This window comes from Semicossyphus pulcher, unplaced genomic scaffold, assembly GCF_022749685.1.
Source record: "Semicossyphus pulcher isolate SPU_LCO1_2020_fin unplaced genomic scaffold, fSemPul1.0.p SCAF_14, whole genome shotgun sequence".
Classification (NCBI taxonomy): domain Eukaryota; kingdom Metazoa; phylum Chordata; class Actinopteri; order Labriformes; family Labridae; genus Semicossyphus; species Semicossyphus pulcher.
The window spans coordinates 10,022,740-10,043,820 of record NW_027211648.1 but is presented as its reverse complement, the minus strand read 5'-3'; the positions used below and the strand labels follow the sequence as shown (position 1 = coordinate 10,043,820).

At 42.1% G+C, this 21,081-nt stretch overlaps 3 protein-coding genes across 3 annotated transcripts; 2 read left to right on the top strand and 1 right to left on the bottom strand.

Moving 5' to 3' along the window:
• Positions 1-134: 134 nt before the first annotated feature.
• yju2 (YJU2 splicing factor homolog) lies at positions 135-4,658 on the bottom strand. Its single transcript, XM_069662093.1, has 8 exons — positions 4,555-4,658; positions 4,184-4,284; positions 2,506-2,650; positions 2,274-2,408; positions 2,009-2,190; positions 1,631-1,802; positions 1,113-1,284; positions 135-984 (listed from the first exon to the last, which is right to left on the bottom strand). Exons 1-8 carry the CDS (start codon positions 4,576-4,578, stop codon positions 863-865), a joined length of 1,053 nt encoding a protein of 350 aa, XP_069518194.1. The 5' UTR covers positions 4,579-4,658; the 3' UTR covers positions 135-862.
• Positions 4,659-6,212: 1,554 nt separating this feature from the next.
• Positions 6,213-7,204, top strand: LOC138591611 (cocaine- and amphetamine-regulated transcript protein-like). The gene is made up of 3 exons (XM_069662256.1): positions 6,213-6,368; positions 6,465-6,545; positions 6,767-7,204. The coding sequence occupies exons 1-3, from the start codon at positions 6,234-6,236 to the stop codon at positions 6,872-6,874; spliced, it is 324 nt and encodes a 107-aa protein (XP_069518357.1). The 5' UTR covers positions 6,213-6,233; the 3' UTR covers positions 6,875-7,204.
• Positions 7,205-7,843: 639 nt separating this feature from the next.
• LOC138591183 (microtubule-associated protein 1S-like) lies at positions 7,844-20,697 on the top strand. Its single transcript, XM_069661698.1, has 10 exons — positions 7,844-8,006; positions 8,887-8,982; positions 10,762-10,844; positions 11,252-11,389; positions 12,445-12,946; positions 13,230-13,316; positions 14,467-16,907; positions 16,988-17,123; positions 17,224-17,441; positions 17,678-20,697. Exons 1-10 carry the CDS (start codon positions 7,844-7,846, stop codon positions 17,831-17,833), a joined length of 4,020 nt encoding a protein of 1,339 aa, XP_069517799.1. The 3' UTR covers positions 17,834-20,697.
• The last annotated feature ends 384 nt before the right edge of the window (positions 20,698-21,081 follow it).

Below are 21,081 nucleotides of genomic sequence, written 5' to 3'. Positions count from 1 at the left end.
TTATAGCAAATGGGTATAAAATTATTTTAATGATAGCCAGAGCTTTTCAATGTAAGCCTTGTATTATTGAAGGAAACTGCACTGTCAGAGAGTCTAAGACAACATGAAACAACATAGAGTTTATGTAGATACATTTTAATATAATGTGGAAAATTAATAGGCCAAATTTTCACAAACACAGCCAATTCTACCTGCTGATGAAAACTGAGAAATATGTTATAAGCTCAAGAATCACTGAGTAAGTGGACATCGGGTTGAGATTGTTTTTTCACCTGCTATTTGCAAGGTAAAGAATGAACTGCAAAGGTCAAAATTAAAGCCATAATAACATGTTATAAACCACCATCGCTGATGTCAATATGAATTTAATATAATTCCAGAATATCTGCCATTTCTAACAGAAATCAATCATTGCATAACACATGATATTCTATTAAAATGTACAGTCCAAACTGAATAATATAAAATCAAGAAAATGAACTCAGTGAAATATGTTTTTATCCCACATTAACACTGATATAACAAGAGATGTTGCAAGACTTCAAACATGTGAAGGAAAGAGAGTTACAGTTAAACCGATTTTAATAAAACACTAAAATATAGACCGTACATTTTTATAGGGAACATTTCTTTCACTCAGTTTAAACAGACATCACAACTCCTGCTTATAAATGCCCAACTAGAACATTGACTTATAAACCCTCTGTATTGAAAGATTTTCATGGGATAGACCCACAAACTGGTTATAATATGATTCTGACTTCGGTCTGGCATTTTAAAAAGTCCATATCATTAAATTCAACTCTTTGTCACTGAAACAAACAAGTGTCAAATCACTCAAATCACTCCAGACATTCTCTTTTCATTCGCTGTCATCGCTGTCGCTGTCTGAATACGCCCCCAGCAGGCTGAGAGATGAAGAGCCGTTCTGCGTGGTAACAGGCTTTGAGGCATTGTTGGAGACAGCAGAAGATGCCTTGGAATCTGCAAATGAAACACACAATAATTGTTCCTGTCAAATTATAAGCAAACTTTTGATAACGGACATAAACAAGCAGCAAGTTAACTCCAAGTGACAACAAGACTTTCATACAGGGATACTCATGCGTTACCTTTTTGTGACGTGGAAGCAGCAGTGGCCACCACTGGACTGGGTGTGGTTACAGCTGCTGTTGGTTTCTTTCGCACGATAAGGGACCCCAGTGCCCCTCCTCTGCCCAGCGTCCCTACACTCCTCTCCCAGCTCTCCACTTTGGCCCTCTTCACTCCTCCAGCTGAGGTTCTCTGTAGAAACACACAGTATGAGACAATTCAACAAGATGGCCTCTTGAAGGTCTCCTGCTATGATTTGTATTTGTATCTTTGTCAGGGTAGAGGGAATCTGTCAATTACTAAATCTCAGGACTTTTTAAGATTTTTAAGACCGTTTGACATTGGATCCGTTTGAAATGTTACAGAAACCAGAAACAGAAGCTGGAGGACGAGCACAGTGAGCTGTCACAGAAACACTTGCAGGGTTATATAACTTTGAATAAGGAAGACAAAACCATGACAAATATTTGCAAATCTTTGAACCTAGCCGTTGCAAGTCGTTGAATACACATTATTGAATATGAGCGGTCACACGTACCTGTGCCTCTGTGGGTTTGTCAGTAGTGAGGACGTCTGTTGGTTTGTCTGTGATGGATTTCTTTGACTGCAGGCAGCTGCTGCTGCCGCTCTCCTCTTCCTCCTCCTCCTCCTCCTCCTCCTCTGAGTCAGAGTCTCTGAGTCTTTTCACAAGGGCACGATCCAACATCTCTCTGAGAAAAAATGGACACATTCAGATTTAATTGGGTTTTTAATGACTGTTGCTCAGAGTTCAAAATGATTACAGGAAGAATACAGGGGCGGAAATTCTCCATTAAGCTCTAGCATTTGTTAGGCAGTGGATGGCTGTTAAAGCACATAAATTATACCCTTACATTTGTTTTAACTGCCTATTTCTATTTAAATCCGCTTGACTCACTTTGTCTCTCGTTCATCCTCTTCTTTCTCCCTTAGCCTCTCTCTGTTCTCCAGCTCTCTGTACCGCTCGATCATTCCCTCAAAGTCCACCTGCGCCTGCCTCTGATTCAGCTCTTTTAGCTCCTGGAGGTTCTCCAAAACTTCCATCTCATTCTTGGAATCCTTTGTGCGGTTCTCCAACACCTGGTGGAGGATTGCAAAATCATCAACTCCTAAATCCTATCGATTAAAATATAAAAACAGTAGGTGACATTTACAACACCTACCTTCATGGGGTTGTTCAGTTCCTCTTCTTCCCTCTCCTGTTGGATTCTCTTCTCCTCCTCCTCAACCTTTTTCTCTGCCTGGAAGTTCCGTGTTGCGCCGTGCTCCATTGCGTAGTCTGTGTTCTCTGGGTCAGTCTGAAGTCACGACATGAGATATAAAAGTGAGACAAATAGCTGGGGATGTCTCTTTCAACAAATATTACCGTGATAATCGAAGCATTAAACACCTCACCTTAAACGTAATCTCAGCGAGACACCGAGTGCACTTGATGTAGAAACGGAAGATGGGCAGTCCCATGTACAGCTCATTCTGAACGGTCTCTTTGCGGGCATTGAACTTCTTCCCCTTGTAGATGTACTCGCCACACGTTTTACACCTGCAAACCAGCAGAGACGCAATGTTGATGACAACACAGTCACAGAACTTATTTAAAACAACACTGCCAAGATTTTGGCTCCAATTTGACAGACTGTAACAACGTGGGAAAAATACCAGACTCTATTTACTTGTTTAGTTTTACAATGGCTCTATAACTAACTAGGTCTAACTAACTAACTAATCTCATCCATTTAGTTAGGGTACGGAATAACATGCATTCATTTTTGCCAAGATCTTGTATTGATTATGGGAGGGTCGGACCACTGCGTAAAGTCTTCTCCATCACATCCCAAAGATGCTCAATGGGGTTAAGGTCTGGACTCTGTGGCGGCCAACCCATGTGTGAAAATGATGTCTCATGCTCCCTGAACCACTCTCACAATTTGAGCCCGATGAATCCTGGCATTATCATCGCAAATCACCATCATTGATGGAAAAACCTGGTCATTCAGGTAGTCAACCGAGCTCATTTTTGGGGCACATAACGTTGCTGAACCTCGACCTGACCAACTGAAGCAACCCCAGATCATAACACTGCCCCCACAGGCTTGTACGGTAGGCACTAGGCATGATGGGTGCGTCACTTCATCCGCCTCTCTTCTTACCCTGATGCGCCAACCACTCTGGAACAGGGTAAATTGGACTCATCAGACCACATGACCTTTTCCATTGTTCTAGAGACCAATCATTATGCTCCCTAGCAAATTGAAACCTTTTCTTCCGATTAACCTCACTGATGAGTGGTTTTCTTAAGGCTACACAGCTGTTGAGCTGTTGATGCTTTTACTTTCACTATTAAACATAGCCGAGAGTTCTACTGTTGATTTTTTTACGATTTGATTTCACCAAATGTCCGATAAAGTTCAATCAAGATTTTTTTCCAACCACATTTCTTTCTTGAAGATGATGATTCACCACTGTTCTTCCAAGTTTTAATAATGTATTGGACAGTTCCTAACCCAAATTGAGTAGTTTCAGCATCTCCTTGGTTGTTTTCTTTGCTTGATGCAGGCCAACAATTTCACCTTCTGAAACAGAGTCACATCTTTTCCATGACCACAGGCTATGTCTTCCAACATGGTTGTTTAAGAAATGAGAAGCTACTTAATGCATCATTGTTGCCAGCTGAAACATATTAATCAGTGCAGTTTTATTATTATTATTTTCCAGTGGAAGGCTCTTAACTATTTGCTTAGTTAAATCCAGACGGTGACTTTGTTTGGGGGCCAGGCAGTGTATCTCTCTGACCTTTTAAAACCGCTTCTTTTATCAAGGACACTCAGATCTTCTGACTAGTTGCTTATGGCTGTCCCAAGGTCTAAGTTGAAGCTTTGGGGTGACCGAGCCTGTGCAGCTCCGAAGCTCTGGAAGCTCTGCTTCCATACGCCTGTTTTTAAATCAAACCTCAAAACGCATTTGTCCTTTTCTATTGGTCTTAACACTTGTTGTTTGTTGTTTTTTATTCAAATACGATCTTTAGGCACTTGCACTTTGTCCTGAACACTGGTACACAAGGAAGAAGTATACATACCTCATATTGAACGGAGCCATCAATCTGACCACATACTGACGATCTTTGGGGAGTTTAAGTTTTGGGATCTTGGATGGATCAAAATCTGGAGGATAGTATTTCTGTGGAAGACAAAACAGAACTGAATTACTGAAAGCCTGGTAATGAATCTAATGCCAATGTATGTAATTGAAGTAACTGAGACTGTGTTTGATAGCTACAAGAAGTAACCCACTGTTCACTATGAAATTGTTTTAAGTTAATATATGGCTAATAACACCTCACATCGCTTCAAAGCTAACATTAGCCTGCTTAGTTTCCCAGCTCAACGCTACGGAAAAACATTTTTAACATTTTTAACAGAAACACGTCGTTGACCTTCATATACTTACATTCAATACTTTTCTTTCGGACATTGTTGCTTTTGGTGGAAACCAAACACAGAGAGTGAAACGTTAGAATAATTGGATTGAGACCTAATAACACAACACGTATAGCTAGCTGCTTGTAGGCTGCATTATACACTTCCGGTTCGTCTTATGATCACTTCCGGTGTTTAACGGTGCTTCAAAGTGTGCTGCTGCCCCTCTGTGGAAGGAGAGAAGACTTACAATTAGTACAAGTACAAGGCTATAAACAGAAAATAACACAGGAAACATTTTTATACAAGTAAAATCTATTTTTTTATCAGTTTTAAATGGAAACTATTATAAAGTTTCTCTTATAGATTTTATAGAATATAGTGATCCCCTAACTAAATGGATGAGATTAGTTATATATCACACTACATTATATACATAGACATACTGGATTTATTTGACACTTTTTATATTGCACCACCTTATTTATACTGTACTATTTCATACTTTACATTGTACTATGTCATACTATTAAATGTTGCTGCTATTACTCATATATGTCACTTTATTCCATGCCATGTCTCTCTAGATTGTCACTTATGTCACTTTCATGTGTATACCTCGTATTTTATTGTATTGTATTGTATTTTTTATCTATTCCTATCTATATCTGTATTTGTATTTGCCTTCTTACTACTTGTCTTTGTGCTGTTGCAACAACCGAATTTCCCCTCTGGGGATCAATAAAGGATTATCTTATCTTATCTTATCTTATCTTATCCTATCTAAACTCAATAGAGTTACAATAAAATATACTTCTTTTCTCACTCAGTTAGAACCAGACCTCAACATATAATTTTTCCCATTGCATTCAACCATCCTGTATGAGTCATAGGCCTTATGGGTTGACCGCTGCCCTCATTTGCTGCCTGTCTTAGCCTTTTGTCTTTCTCTGTGGAGGACATCACGATGCACATGGTGTAGATAGCCTCTCAGGGGCGTTGTGAATTGTCAGTGACATGGGGTCTCTGACAGGGTTGGTGTGTAAACAAAAGCCAGCCACACACACAGAAAGAGAAAGAGAGATAGAGAGAGTCAGGAGGTGGTTGAGGTTATTCCTACAAAAGGAAATTGGATCCTGATTACAGATTGATGTCAATGAGGGTTAATCACAGGAGACAGGAGAACATCAAGAGAATTGATAAGTGGTAAAACACGAAAGGGAAAAGGTTTGTCGTTCACACAAGAGTTTTCCATCTTGGCTGAACTGCAATGTTTCTTTTCTTTGGATTGACACTTCCAGATTCCAGATTGTGTTGTGTGATGGCATATACTGTATTTGGTAACCCTGAATCACACCAAAATGACTCATCACTGAGTCAGACATACAGTAACTGAAAAGGCTATTATTGAAGGAAAATTACTTTGATCCCTATCAGTTTCCAGATCACTTTATCAAATATGTTTTATGAAATGTAAACCCACCTTTGACCCTCTTTGATTCCATCCTGTCAGGTCCCTTCCTGTGATCATCCAGAGATACAAAGGTGCTGAGCAGTGTTACCCGTGTTAAAATGTTCTATGAATATTTCAGAAGCTGGCTGATGTCAACACCGCGCTTATAAAGAGGGGGGATCTCAGCACAAGAGACCTCCAAACCCCCCACACGTCTCACTGAAGAGAAGGACTCCTCCCGGTTGTGTTTCAGCACCATGGTCAGCGCTCGTGCTCTCCTCCTCGCGGCCACCTGCTGCTGCGCCTTCCTGTGGCTCGCTCGTGCAGAGGACTCCTCGCTGGAGACGCGATCGTTGGATTTCTCCCTGAAGACCCAGCAGGAGAAAGACCTGGTGAGAGATTCTGTGATGTTTTTAATGTGGTATAGTATGTAAGCTGTTAGAATTAATATAGTCTCTAATTGTTAAAACGTTGTGTTTTCGACGCAGATTGACGCCTTGCAAGAAGTTTTGGAGAAGTTGAGGAGCAAAGAGATGCCGTTAGAGAAAAAGCTTGGCTGGCTGCCTTCTGTATGTACCAACATTATAATGTTGTGTTTCTTTAAACTTATTTAATTATTTTTTGTATTATTTTCAGAATGTGTAAAATCGAAAAACATTGGTCTCATATTTCACAATTTTCACATTGAAATCCAATCATACATTAAGTTATAGACTTGTGCCTGTGACTTTACAAACACACCATGCTCCTGGAGTATTATCAAGCAAATAATCTTTTTCAATCATTGCAGTGTGACGCTGGGGAGCCGTGCGCCGTGCGTAAAGGCGCGCGTATTGGCACGCTGTGCAGCTGTCCTCGGGGGACTTCCTGCAACTTCTATGTTCTCAAATGTTTGTGAGGGAAGACGATGGAAGAAACAGGAGAGCGTTCAGGAGCCTGGAGTGACTGTTGTCAGACTGTTTGTGATGAAAATAAAAACGTAACGTGATTTTCTTTTATACATTTGGTCTGGGAAATGTTAGAATATAGACTTTGAATAGATGCCAAGGCCTGTTTGCATCTGTCTTGACTTCATCAGTGTAATGTGTGTCGCAGGGGAAAGTTATGTGTGTAGCATCTTGTGAGAAACTTTGAATGTATTTATTTTTCTTCTTTTTCCTTATAATTTGTTTGTTGTTGTTCCTGTTGTGGAATGATAAATCATTGGTTTCTAAACACATTTGTAAGATCAGGGGATCAATAAATTCAATCAACTTTATTCAAGCATCTGTGTGTCTGTTGCAAAGTACATTTCAGGAGGAAATACTTTACTTTTTACTTCATCAGAATTATCTGACTGCTCTGGTTACAAATGATTTGAAAAGATTTTTGCAAGAGAAACATATGACAGACAAAGTTACGAAATATTGTACCCCTTTTATTTAACATTGGTCAATTAATCAATTAGTTAATAGACAGAAAATGTATTTGGAACTATTCCTTCTACAAAAATAAAAATGATATAGGCAATATAATACTAATACTAATAATACTAATAATAATAATAATAATAATAATAATAACAGAAAATGTATTTGGAACTATTTTATCTACCAGATTAAAAATATAATAATAATAATAACAATACGGTGGTATTCGTACTTTTATATAAGTAAAGGATCTGATTACTTCTCCCACCGCTGGACACCAATAAAGAAATACGTATTGATTTCTTTTGCCACGTGTCATCAATAATTCAGCCACTTCCTACACATCCACTAATGTGCGGCTGCATTCCTGCACAGCTGCTGTCATCTCCGTGCAATAAGGAAGAGGCGCTGCTGTCAGGCTTTTTCGATGACATCACAGCCGAGTGCAAGTTTCCAACATGGCGTCCAGCCGGGTGCTGGAGAGGGAGGTCCTGGAGGAGCCGAGGCGCGCTGCCACCGCAAACCTCGACTTCTGCCTCCACAAATACTCCCTGCTCATCATCATAGGACGGACTGCACACCTCAGACACACGGGACACATCAGCGGGGACATCGAGCGAGGTAGGCGTATCTCAACCCGCCTTTTTTCAGCTGCTGTAAATCGCTTTGCCTTTCTCCATATTCGCGTGAAAATCAAATCCTGCAAGTTCTCGTCGCTTAAATATTATCTAAGGATGCTATATTGCAGTGTTTATGTAATTTTTATCCACCCTACTGACCGAGGATGCGTCATCTGGCGATACTCCACCATCAGCACCACCTCGTCCCTGAAGGCACTTTATAATTAAAAGCAGTCTGGAGCGGTGGTGTGTCTTTGCATCAGTATATCGTTATGTAAGGAGACGCTTTTGGGTAAATGTTGCAGGGCGGATGTAAAGTCAACAGATAGACACTTGTAAACCTTTGTGTGTTGATGTACTGCACTGAGACTGTAGGTAGACTGACATGCAAGAATAACCCATTACAGTCTGTGCTTTACAGCGTGAGGACAGCTATAAGGTACATTTGAGTGCGATCAATGCATTTAGACTGTAAATTGATAAGAGTGAATACAGAGTGAGACAGAAATATAGACAGAGAGATGTTTAGCATTTTCACTAGGCCACATTTCATCAGTGTCTGCTCAAAACAGCCCTGTTTCCCCGGCGTTTCTAAACATGATTTACTGCTTAAAGCTAACCCTATTAGCAATGTTTAACCCTGCTAATGACTTAAAGTGTCCGATACTTAATAAGGTTATTGTTGTGTGCTCAGAAGTGTAATTTTACAATGCGTCGCATACAAAAACAATGCTTATACTAGCTATACATTCCCTGAAAAATTAACTTTGCATGTTACAACTTTCACACCTTATTTTGCTTTTTGAGAATCTGGACAATTATCTGTCTGTTATTTGTGTAGAGTAAAAAAACTGTTGCCTTAATGTCTTTGATGTCTGCAGGTATTCGATCATGGGACGTCGACTCAAAATCCTGTAATCTGAACGTCTTTCTCCAAGAGTTTCTCACCCATCACACAGCATCGTTTAAGGGTGCAGGTGAGTAACGTTATCAGACTATTGGCCCGACCCTTTATCGCACAGAAAGCCCCGTCCCCATGGTAACTTGCCAGTCCATCCGGTCAGGGGTCGACGAGGAAGGAAGGAAAGTGGAGGAGCAGTCGGCCGATTGTTAAACATGGGTGGGCCCGTTGGACGGAAAACAATAGAGACCTTTAACCAAGCGGTGCCACCTCCCTTTCTGTTTGTGTTGCAGCCTTTTAGTATTCAGAGCCAAGGACAAGCAGGGAAATGGTAGAAATGCTGACAAACAGAGTCACACGGTTGTTTCAAAGCTAGGCTGGGAAGTGAGGTGATGAACACAGACAAGAACAGACACATCTCTGTGTATGGAGGACTAAAGAGGTTTCTGTCTGTGGGGCAAACACTTCTGTTGGGAATTCTCTTTTGCCATGGTGTGGGGCTTACATGTGTCGGGATTTTGTAAAAATAAAACAAGATAATTATCAGTGTAAACAAGATTATAACCTGTTTTTGCAAATTATTTTCTTTATCATCTTGTGCAAAAAAAGATAATACAGTAATAAAGACCACAACTTGTTCACCCCAAAAAGATAATTAACTTGTGTCCACAAGATCTCATGGAAACAAAATGATAACTTGTTTGCACAAGATTGATAACAACACAAGATCATAACTTGTTTGTGCAAGATAATTTTCCTAACTATGTTCTGTGAATAAGATAATAATCATGTGGAAACAAAATAGTAACTTGTCAGCACAATATAGATAATCATCTTGTTCCCACAAGATAGTTGACTTGTTTAGACAAGATAGGTGATTATGTTGTGGGAACAAGATGATGACGTCTGCACAATATAGATACTTCTCTTATTCCCACAGGATAATTGGCTAGTGGGAACAAGATGATAACCTGGTTGCGCAAGATAATTCTCATAATATTGTGCAAATAACATAATAACTTGTTCCCACAAGATAGATAATTATCTTGTGGGAACAAGATTAGGACTTTCCCCCACAATATAGATAATGATCTTGTTCCCACAGGATAATTTTCTCATGGGAACAAGATAAAAACCTGTTTTCCCAGTGCATAATTATCTTATCCCTTGTTCACACAAGCTTAATATTGAGGAAACAAGATGAAAACATGCTTAAACAAGATATTTAACTTGTGCCTCACGTTATGTTTTTCTATTAATAAAGCAAATAAATTGTTAATTTGTCAGCTTTAGAGGCTGGTTAGCAAATGTTGTTACCTTTGGACAGAGCCAAGCTGGGCAGCGAGGCTGCTGCTGCTTGTAGCTTCACATTTAGTCAAATGGAGGTTCTTTGAATGTTAAATCACAATAATGTTTCACGTTTTTCTATCTTTTTTTTATGTACTGTATATTTAAAGACAAAGAAACTTTTATAGTTATTTAGGTCATTACTCTCCAGTTGGCTGCGTTCTCCTCTGTATCCTCAAACGTTGATCTAGTTCCCCTCAGACTGGATAAACGCTGCAGACTGACTTAACTTGGCATCTCGTCCTCAGACAGTGCCCCCTGACTCAGCTGTTCCACTCTTCTTCCTTCCTCTGTTTCGCTGAGGGAGTCATTCCCCCGCCCGGTTGTCCCAGTTCATTTTGGCTTCCATTAGTTCACCTCCTCTTTGCTTCTGCCCTCTTGCTCCTCGCTCATATCTGTCAGCTTGTTTCTCCCTCCCTCAGCTCTGACTTTCCCCACTTCTTGTTAACATCCTCTCGGCTGTCTGTCCCTCTTTTTCCATGCTTTGTTTTTCTCTCTGCCTCCTCAGGGCAGAAGTGTCTGCGCCACAGTACCAGAGTGTTGGACACTCAGGTGCTGATCAGTCCGTCTCCGGACCAGGTTCATTCAGAGGTGAGGGGATGGATCCTGGTTCCTTCAAATTATTCTGATATGAACTTTTATCCATAAAAATCAACTATAATTTTTTTTACTTTTTCAAAATAAGATCTGAAACAAAGCAGGGGATATTATTTAACAGTTACTTGTTGGCTTGTTTTGTCCAACCAACAATGCCGAACTCCAAAGATATATTGAATATACAATGATATAAAGCAGCGAAATCAGAAAATGTTGAAAATGTACTTTTGCTGCTAGCTCCAAAAGCATTAAGGTTTTGAATATTTGTGTTATTCTTTGAGATTTTTCTGCCCTCCTTTTTCTTTTTTCTCTTATTCTAATCTTTCACGTTGGATTATCTGGGGAAAAGTGACGTTGCAAACATAAAAAATCTTCGTCTGCCATCTCTCTGACCCGGCTAGGTGTTGGCTCTGCTGTCCAGGGAATCGGCACACAAGCTGCTGATCTTGGCTGGCCAGAGTGTGGAGGAGAGTGGAGAGCTGCTGTTTCACAAAGGACTGTTCTCACCACAGCAGCTGAAACAAATACTGACAGAGCAGGTACGTCATGTCTGCAGCTGGTTTGGTGCATGCTCCTTTTAACATCTATACATTTAGGTTAGAGTAGGTTAATCAACTTGATATATTGTTTGGTCTTTTAAGTGACAGAAAATAGTACCGAAATGATTCCCGTTGCCCAATGTAACATCTTCAAATTGCTTGTTGTGTCTGAACAACAGTTGAAAAACCCAAAGATATTCAATTTACAATAATCTAGAGAGAAGAGACAATTAAGATCCTAAAACCAAAATGTTACGACATTTTTTACTGCTAAATATCTTGTAGTTACGGTCTCAAATATTTCAAATTTTGTGCTCTTGGGCGCCACTCACTGGCGATAAACGGAATTACAGGAGCACACTTCCCACTTTAACCAGATGTCTACAGCTGGCTCCCTTTGTCATGGTTCTAACTCTTGATTTTCCTCGCCGACGGTCGCTTTCCTTTTCCGACTGTTTGCCTTCATCTGAGCGTCGAATTTGTTCCTTATTCTTTGGGTTTTCACTTATCTTTGAAGTTGTATCTGTAGTCATCGATCTTTTCTTTGTTTGTTCAGCCACAGTAGATTACTGTTTACTCGCCAAGCTTACAGAAACGGGAAGTGCAGCCGCTTAGCTCCGCCTACCCTCTCTGGCAGACCAACCACTGCTGGCTGATGGAAAACGCGTCACTAACTGGACGCCGCATGGGATTCTTTCCGCGAATGTCGCCACAGACGCCCAGTCCATAATAATGCTATATAATGCAAATGCAAAGACTTTCATCAGTGGGCCATAGGCTCAATCACCATTGTGATACCTCCTGATAGATAGTGACTTAAAAGACATTTATTTAAAGGAAAAAAATGTAGATTGTATCTTTAAACTCCATCATCAGCTCTGTCATTAATTCATCTTCTTTCAAATAACTAATCGAGGAATTGTTTTAGCTTCAGCTTAATTTCCTGTGCAACAAAAATCACATCGTTTTGATGTATATCCCTTTACAATCCATCTGTAGAAAGATAATATTGGACTAAAGTCTTGCAAATTGTTGAGACAATGTTCTGTTTCCAGTTCAGAGATAAAGAGACCCCTGCCTCCTCCTCCAAACTCAGCCTGACCCTCAGCTGTCCCAACATCGGCCACTGGAGGAAGACTCTCTTGGGAAACCAGCCTCTGCAGGGTCCCTTCACGCTGCACATCAATCCCCCAGAGGTGCTGCCTGCCATGGAGGCGCTGGGGGAGTTCACCTCCCTCATCTCCGGTACCCTCTCCCCTCTGTCTCCCTTTGACCTCCTGCCTCCTCCCACCACTGTGGGGTTTCTCAAGCTGTCCCGTCCCTGCTGCTACGTTTTCCCCGCCGGCCGTGGTGACTGTGCCTTTTTTGCCGTTAACGGGTTCACCGTGCTGGTGGACGGCGGCTCGGACTCTCAGGCCTGCTTCTGGAAGCTGGTCCGCCACCTCGACCGGGTCGATGCAGTTTTGTTGACGCACATTGGGACGGAGAACCTCCCTGGGGTCAACACCTTCCTGGAGAGGAAGGTGGCTGAGTTGGAGATGAGCTCCGATATCAAAGGTAAGAAGTCGAGTCAAGTCAATTTGATTTCTGTAGCCTGGGTTCAGATAAGTAAAAATTCCCCCCAAAAACGGGTATAAAAAAGGGAGAAACCTCTGGAAAATGACAACAACCTGTTCAACTATTAGCAACAGATCGGGAATCGTGTTGATCTTCATGCAGGAAGATGATGTCATGAGAAAATGCTGTAAAGAGATTTCTCTGTAGTCCTCTTTGTCTGTTTCATGTTCAAACATCCCTTTTATTTGTTTCTCTGTGTCATCATACTCTCTTGTCTGAACAGATGACTCGTCTAAGAAGCTCATCTCCCCAGAGCTCGGAGTCGTGTTCTTTAACGCCCCCTGCAGGTTGCAGCTGGAAGAACAGCCTTGTGAGTGATGAATTTAAACCTACTGACTGTAGCACAGGACAAAATGTGACTGAGCTGTCCCTGTTGCTAATCAGATCTGTGTGCATTAGCATAAACATTTGCATTGCAAAACTTCAAAAGATACGTAATGTACTGTACTGTTCAGCCTCGTCCAGAGTTAAAGACGCCCTAATAACACTGTAGTTCTGTTTATGAAACGTGTGTACCCTGAGGCCTCACAAACAAGTTTAATGTTTTTTTTTCATGTATTTGCAATTTGAATTTGAAATAGAAGTTTGACAAAACATTTTCTGAAGCTTCAAACAAAATTGGTCAACAGGCTTCTTTTTCCATCAGGTATTAGTCGCACATTACCACAGATTTCTGTTTGGAACTGTGTAGCTTGTTTAAAGACCTTAAAAAAAAACTTTATTTGTATAGCACCTGGCTGCACGGTGGTGCAGTGGTTAGTGTTGTCGCCTCACAGTCTTAGTTCGAATCCCAGTTTGGACCTTTAGTGGGCCTTTCTGTGTGGAGTTTGCATGTTCTCCCCGTGCATGCGTGGGTTCTCTCCGGGTACTCCGGCTTCCTCCCACAGTCCAAGACATGCTCAATAGGTCAACTGGTGACTCTAAAATTGCCAGTAGGTGTGAATGTGTGCGTGAAAGGTTGTCTGTTTCTATGTGTCAGCCCTTTTATTGACTGGCGATCAGTCCAGGGTGTACCCCACCTCAGCTGGGATAGGCTCCAGCCCCCCGGTGTTTTCTGAACAGGATAAACGGTATAGATGAAGGATGGATGGATGCTCAAAGCATGCATACAAAATGCTTCACAGCAGCAGAACCAAAACAGAATTCAAAGTGAAAACATAAAAGAACAGAAAAAGAACATTACAGGCAGGAGTATACTATACGAAGAACACAAATAAATGACAAACACAGCATTGAATTAATAAACAACTAATCATTTTAGAAGATTTAAAGGCGGACAAAGACGAGGCTTACCTGGTCTCCTGCTCCAAATAAAGACAGACACTGCAGTATCTGTCGTAGATTTACCCCTGTAAGCAACAATCTTTGCTACTGTGTGAATATACTCCACTCTAACTGACTTTTCAGTTGCCTGTCTGAGTGATTGCTATTAAAGATATGTGTCATTCTTCTCATGCCAGGTGTGGACAATGTCCTGAAGAGCACACACCAGGCGGCCCTCACCCTGCAGCTGTTAAAGAAGTTGGACATCAGACCACATCCTCTGTTTCGACCGCAGGGGGTCCCCATCGAGCCGCTCACCCTGTTCCAGAAGATGGGAGTGGGACAGTTGGATTTATACATCCTCAACCCCGGCAAAAACAGTCAGGAGTACCAGACGTTCATGCAGAACTGGCCTGATGCAGCGTCATCGGCAACTAAATCCCAAGCGCTCCCTCTCACCGCCCTGGCCTCAGTGTCCGCCCTGCTCGTGTGGCACCCAGCGTGTCCCCAGGAGAAGGTGGTCAGGGTGCTGTTCCCTGGTGTTACCCCGCAGGCAAAGCTGCTGCAGGGGCTGGAGAAGCTGAAGGGTTTGTCCTTCCTCCAGAAACCCACAGTGACCACCGGGGATCTGGAGAGGCTGGGCGAGGACAGGCAGGCCAAGAGGACAGAGAGCCAGGACAGCAGCAGGTCACTAGGGAAGGAGTCAACGCCCAAACAAGGAAAGGATAAGGCAGGGAAAGAAGAGGGAAAGGAGGTGCGGGAAAAAGGGAAAGTGTTAAATGGAGTTGCAACAAGAGACGCTGACAAAACCAGAATCAAAGAGACGGGTGCAAAGCAAAAAGCGTCAGCATCAGAGAAGAACAGCTCAAAGAAAGGTGGAGGGAAGGATGGGAAAAAGGAGGAGAACAGTGTTATGAGGAATGAGCAAGGGAAAAAGGATGTCCCTCCTCCCAAGTCAAAGAATGAAAATAAAACTAAACTCAAAAAGGAAACAAAAAATGACTCTAAAACAGGGGCAAAGAAAACAAAGAAACCATCAGGAAAGGATGCGAATAACGGCAAGAAGCTAAACACTGAACTGCCAAAAAACAGCTCAACTGTGTTAAAAACCCAGAAAGCAGATACAGAGCAGCAGCACCAAAAACCAGAGAAAGAGTCTGAAGAGAACCCGTGTGGCTCCAAGATGTCTACCCCCGAGGATATGACGGCTGATTTTCTCCGGCTCCGAGCTGAAACCGAAAGAGAAGAGGCGGAGAAAGGAAAGCAGAAAAGCAGTGAGTCAGGGAACGGAAAGATCTCTGGAGATCCGAGCAAAGAGACAGTTAATGAATCTGCCGATACACTTGGGGTGGAAGCAGCAGGTGGTGAAGGGATAATGGGAGGACAGAGTGGTGATAATGGAGGGCAAAAGGCTTTGACTGAAGAGAAAGCCGAGCAAAGAGCGCCTCAAGAGCCGCCTGGAAGTGCTGCCAAGCCAGCAAAGGTTATAGGTTTTCCATCTCCTTTGAACAAGGCCCCAGTGACGGAGCAAACGGTCCAGCAAGACATAACTCCAACCGAATACACTCTCCTGGACGGGGCTTTGAGAAGCAGCCCTCCATCACGATCGTCCCCAGAGAACCCGGCCGCTATCAGCCCTGACGAGGAGACCGTAGAGCAAACCTCCCCTGATTCACGGCCCAACAGTGCAGGCCACACTCCTTACTGCCTGTCCCCGGATGATGTGTGGTGCAACAGGGCCACCCTCAGCAGGATACAGGCCGAGATGAACTCAGAGTCCGCTGATGTCAACCAGCCAAATGGATCGTCCAAGCAGAGTGAGGGGCAAAACAAAACCACCTCAGAGAGCCACACAAACTCCAGAGAGAAGCACCTAAGCTTCCTGTCTTTGGGTTCATTTAAAGAAGGATCTTCAGACCCCTCTCCCTCTTTCACTACAACAACAACCACCACACACTCCATGCCAGCAGAGGTGAGCTCACCTCAGTCCACAGAAGTAGACGAATCCCTGTCCATGTCCTTGGAGCAGGGGCCGACCTTCGTGAGCCAGAGAGAGGGGGAAGACAGCGTTCATCACTCCAACTCTAATGGAGGGCATTTTGCCGGGATGTCTTTACCAGCGAAGAAGCCTCAAAGGTCTTTAGGGCAGGGTTCAGATATGGGACGGGCTCCAGCTCCCACCTCACTTCACTTTGAGGGGTCAGCTCATGATGTGGATCTGTGTCTGGTTTCCCCCTGCGAGTTCAAGCATTTCAAAGCTCCTGACTCCAGCTCAGGCGCGAGTGAGCCCTCCAGAGGAGCGTTTGCTCCCCATCATCACGGCAACAACAACAACAACCCTAAGGACGCGTCCCCCAGCGAGTCAAATGCCCCCGTCTGCACCGAGGACTGTCCCTCCACCACAGCAGACGGAGCTCTGGACTCAGATGAGGATGAGTCATGCAGTGAGCAATCTAACTCCCCCCACGGCCTCAGCTCCAGTCGGGCTCTGCCTCAGGACCCGCTTCCAGCCCCTCTCAGGGATAGTCCGCCCCTGCCGCCACATCCTGACGCCTCCATGCCCGTTCCTCAGACTGAATCTGATGCTCACGGGAAGATGATAAAAGCAACTGGCATGCGAGGGAAAAAAACGCCAGCGGTGAGTTTGTCATTTTGAGGATATTATTTTATTATCAAGGCAGAGTGCATTCATTGAATCTTTTGCTCTTGTGTTTCCAGGTTATTGAAGCCTCTCAAAGACCAGGCTCAGGTAAAAGCAGGACAGGGAGTCAAAGTGGAGTCACAAAGGTGTCTTTGACTCGTACACCTTCCTCTAGCAACCGCTCAACACCAGCAAAATCCTCACCCAACGCAGGTATGAGTGTACAAAATCTGAAATCCCTCAGACTTCCACTGTTTACTACTGGATTGGCTCTTAGCAGTCACATCAGTTTCTCCTCTGTCTCCTGCCACAGGCTCTAAACCAACCTCTAACGGGGAGGTCAATGTGTACGTCGACCTGGCCTACATCCCCTCCGGAGCCTCCTCTTCAACGGTCAGTGTGGACTTCTTCAGGTGTGTTCGCTCCTCCTGCTACATCGTCAGCGGCGACAGTCCAGAGAGAGAGGAGCTATTGAGGAACACGCTGGACGCACTGCTGGATGGCAAGATATCCTGGCCTGACACCATGCAGGTAGAAACATTAACAACACTAGATAAATATATTGTATAAATTGATTATTTAACTGAAAATTTGTGATTACAATAATGTTTATATAGCTTGAATTTGACCCCAAATTACCCATGATTCTCTGCTGATACGAAATATCTTTTCATTTGTGCCAGTTAAAAGTTGACCTCTGAGTTCTGGGGGTCAAATCTAAACATGTCTCCCCTTTCTTTGGTCTGCTCTTCTCTCTGTTACTCCAGGTGACCGTGATCCCTACCTTTGAGTCGGTGCTGATGCAGGAGTGGTACCAGCAGACCCTGGACAAACAGAGGGAGATGGGCATCACCGTGCTCGGGTCAAACAGCACTGTCGCCATGCAGGACGAGACCTTTCCTGCCTGCAAGATAGAGTTTTGAGGCAGACTTGTGCAAGCATTGGCAGGTGATTGAAGGGTGAATTTGAGGTCGAGGATGGAATGTGTGTTTGTGAAAGAGTGAAAGAAATAGAAAGTAGAAACTTGGATAAATCGCCCCATCCTGCACGAACACAACTTTGTGGGCTACTGTGGCCCCAAAAGCCCTGATTTCTCTTCATCCAAGGAGAACGCATTCCTGTGGGGAGTGTTGCATGAATCTTTAGGCCCATGACCCTGTGCAAAACAGGAGAGGAGATCACACGGGCTGCAAGAGACGCATGTCGGGCTGCGAACATGTGGATCCACACACATTACTAGATTAGTTAAAGGTTTGCAAACATGGGGTTAAAGGCGCAATGTGTTGGCTGAGGTGTGAGAGCAGTTTTTTGCGATGTTAAAGGAACATTTTGCTGCTTTTTTATGCAATTTTTTGTTGCATTTTATTTCTCTTATTTACTAAAATTATATTTGTCTAATCAGCGCTGAAGATGTCCGCATCATTTTAAAATAGTCTTGCATTGTGCTTGTATGAAATCCCATTCTCAGCGTGTGGTCAGGTGTGTGTTGTGAGCAGGTGAGCCGTGCTGTGCGTTCTGCCTGCTTTAAAACAGTTTTGTGCCCCTGTGGCTTCACTGTCGACGGTGAGATTTAACAGACTCCGAGAAATACTCTGAGCTGATGTGACGTATCTGATGTTAGTGAGTGATAATCGCCCGCTGGATCTGAGATTACTCAATCTGAGCGTGCACGGATAAATCCGTCAACAGGGATTAGAAGAGGACGGGATTATATTTAATAGCATTACAGCAATCATCTTATTAAAAATGGTAATTTATTGTAATCCATTCCAGCTGCTTAAAATAATCAGGAAACAGACAGCAAACGCTTTTGTAGGGAATAGATGTTGACTTGTTGTCTTACAAAAAAATATTTGATGACATGTATTTAGATTGTGGATATGATCGTACAGATGGACTGTACACTAATATCATAAACACATGGTGAAGTCACAGAGGGTGGTAACAACGGCTTTCCAAGTTTCACTTTGTAAATACAGATACATTTAAAATCTGATTCTATTCATAAAAAACAATCCAAACACTGAAAGTGATCAAAATTTACTACTGAACTAGCTACTGCACACAGTAAGGGCCTGTGTCCACTAACTGTTTTCTGCACAGGCAGCGCCGATTTTCTATACAAAACCAATGCAGTTGATCGGCAGTGCAAAAACGCCCTTGCTGCACTCACAGCATTCTCAGTTGAAAATAGTTCAACTTTTGGGACACCGCCATGCTCGTCAGTCATTTCTCCCGCACCGACAAATTAAAGTCAAGAAGGGGCGGGGCATCCCATATCAACTTTGTCAACAACAATGGCAAGAAGAAGCTCTAATCTAGAGCTGCTGCTAACGCCGGGACACGATTCATTTCCATTATTTTTATGTTTTATTTGTAAAATGTCCTTGAATAAAAGCAAATATTAAGCACCCAGCAATTTAAAACAGACTGAACAGTCACTACCAAGAGAAGCGGAAGGGCTGCCAGACAACTTTCATTACCTAGCAACAGTAAGCGCCGGTGAGAAGCGCTTAGAAATCGAGGTCGTGGGTGCTGCTAGCGCTAAAAAAAACAGTTAGTGGCCACAGCCCCTAAGGCTTTATTTAATGGGTCCGTAGTTTCTCGGGACGTTTCCTAGAATGAAGTGTAGAATTTTGTACAATGTTAAACAAATACAGAACTAAAAATTTCAATTAATTCCAAGCATAATAGATCACAGAATGACATATAGAAATTGTTACATATTTCTAACAAATGATTAATGAATGAATTGACTTTGGTTCAATTGTACGGAAGCCCTAAGCGGACATACATTCCATACATTTTATTTACTCCATTTTCCGTAATAACGAAAAAATTTCTGGTTGTTTTTTCAAGATCTCCACTTATTTTTCTCATTATCTGTATTGCTCCATGTCTGCTCCGGGCTGCCGTAAAATTAAGCAATTACTTCAATGATGTTATTCCCAAAATACAAAAGAGGCTACGCTTTCAACACAACAAACTAAAGTAACTCGAATATTCCGAAAAAAGGGACCAAATTAAATACATTTTTCCGATATTTCCTGGTGAATTATGAGGAGATAACAGAAGCACTTTGTACTAAAGGAAAGTAATAAGATAAGGGAATGCGTTATAATCTTATCCGACCAATCTCTCCATCGTTTTCCTTTTTATTTATTTATGTCCCCGTCTAAATGTCTCAACATTCATGATAGCTGTAAAGAAATCAGTTTTACCTTTTAACATAATTCTTTACCTTTAAAAGAATAAGTTCACGCAAATGTGAATGTGGCATAAAGAGTTTCCTCAATACCAAAGCATGACATCACAAACACACCACAAACCGTTTTCTCTCCGTCTGAATGCTGCCTCCAAATTATATTTATGCACTCTTAAACTGTTATAATAACATGTACTTTTTATTTTGTCCAATCATTTCATTGTGTTAATTACTTTCTCAACTTTTTATGTCAAATCAGTTCATTCCTTTCCCCGACATTTTACACACTTTCTGCAAAAGGCTGCCGGATTAAGTAATTTATTGGGATTTGAGTGAATGTTACTTGAACCCAACTGTAGCCAAGTGAATTGTAACTGTGTGTATTCGTCCGCATGTATTGAATACTGTATGTACTGTGTGTTGTTTCATTCATGATATTCATGAAGACAGAGAGCAAACCGCTGTGGGAGAGCAGGACGATGGGATGAAATCACATCGAGACCTTTCAATATGTAACTGTAACTAAACACAGTAACAATGTTAAAATATGTGGGTTTTGGGAGGTAATGTATGAATAAAGAATGTGCATCACCATTCAACCGTGTCTGTTGAGAGTTTTGGAAGTGTAGATTACATATGTTTATTTTTTTAAATTATTTGTTAACTTTTCAATTCAATCCAATTCTGGCACCTAAATGCAGCAAGTGTTTCCATTAAATCAGAAGTTACTTTTGATTGTTGCCCAGTGGACACTATGTATCTCCCAAGCTCTTAAAAAATAACATTTTAAAGATCAATTATTTTCACAGGAGTATTGCAAATTATATAACACTTTGGTAAACAATTTGATCCTTGTATTTAGTTGAATATTAACTTTGTATAATCCCCATAGTCTTAACCAATTTTCCTGTTGTTATTTTCAGGATGTGGTGCTGGATTGGACTTTGCTTCTTCTTTTTCTTCAAT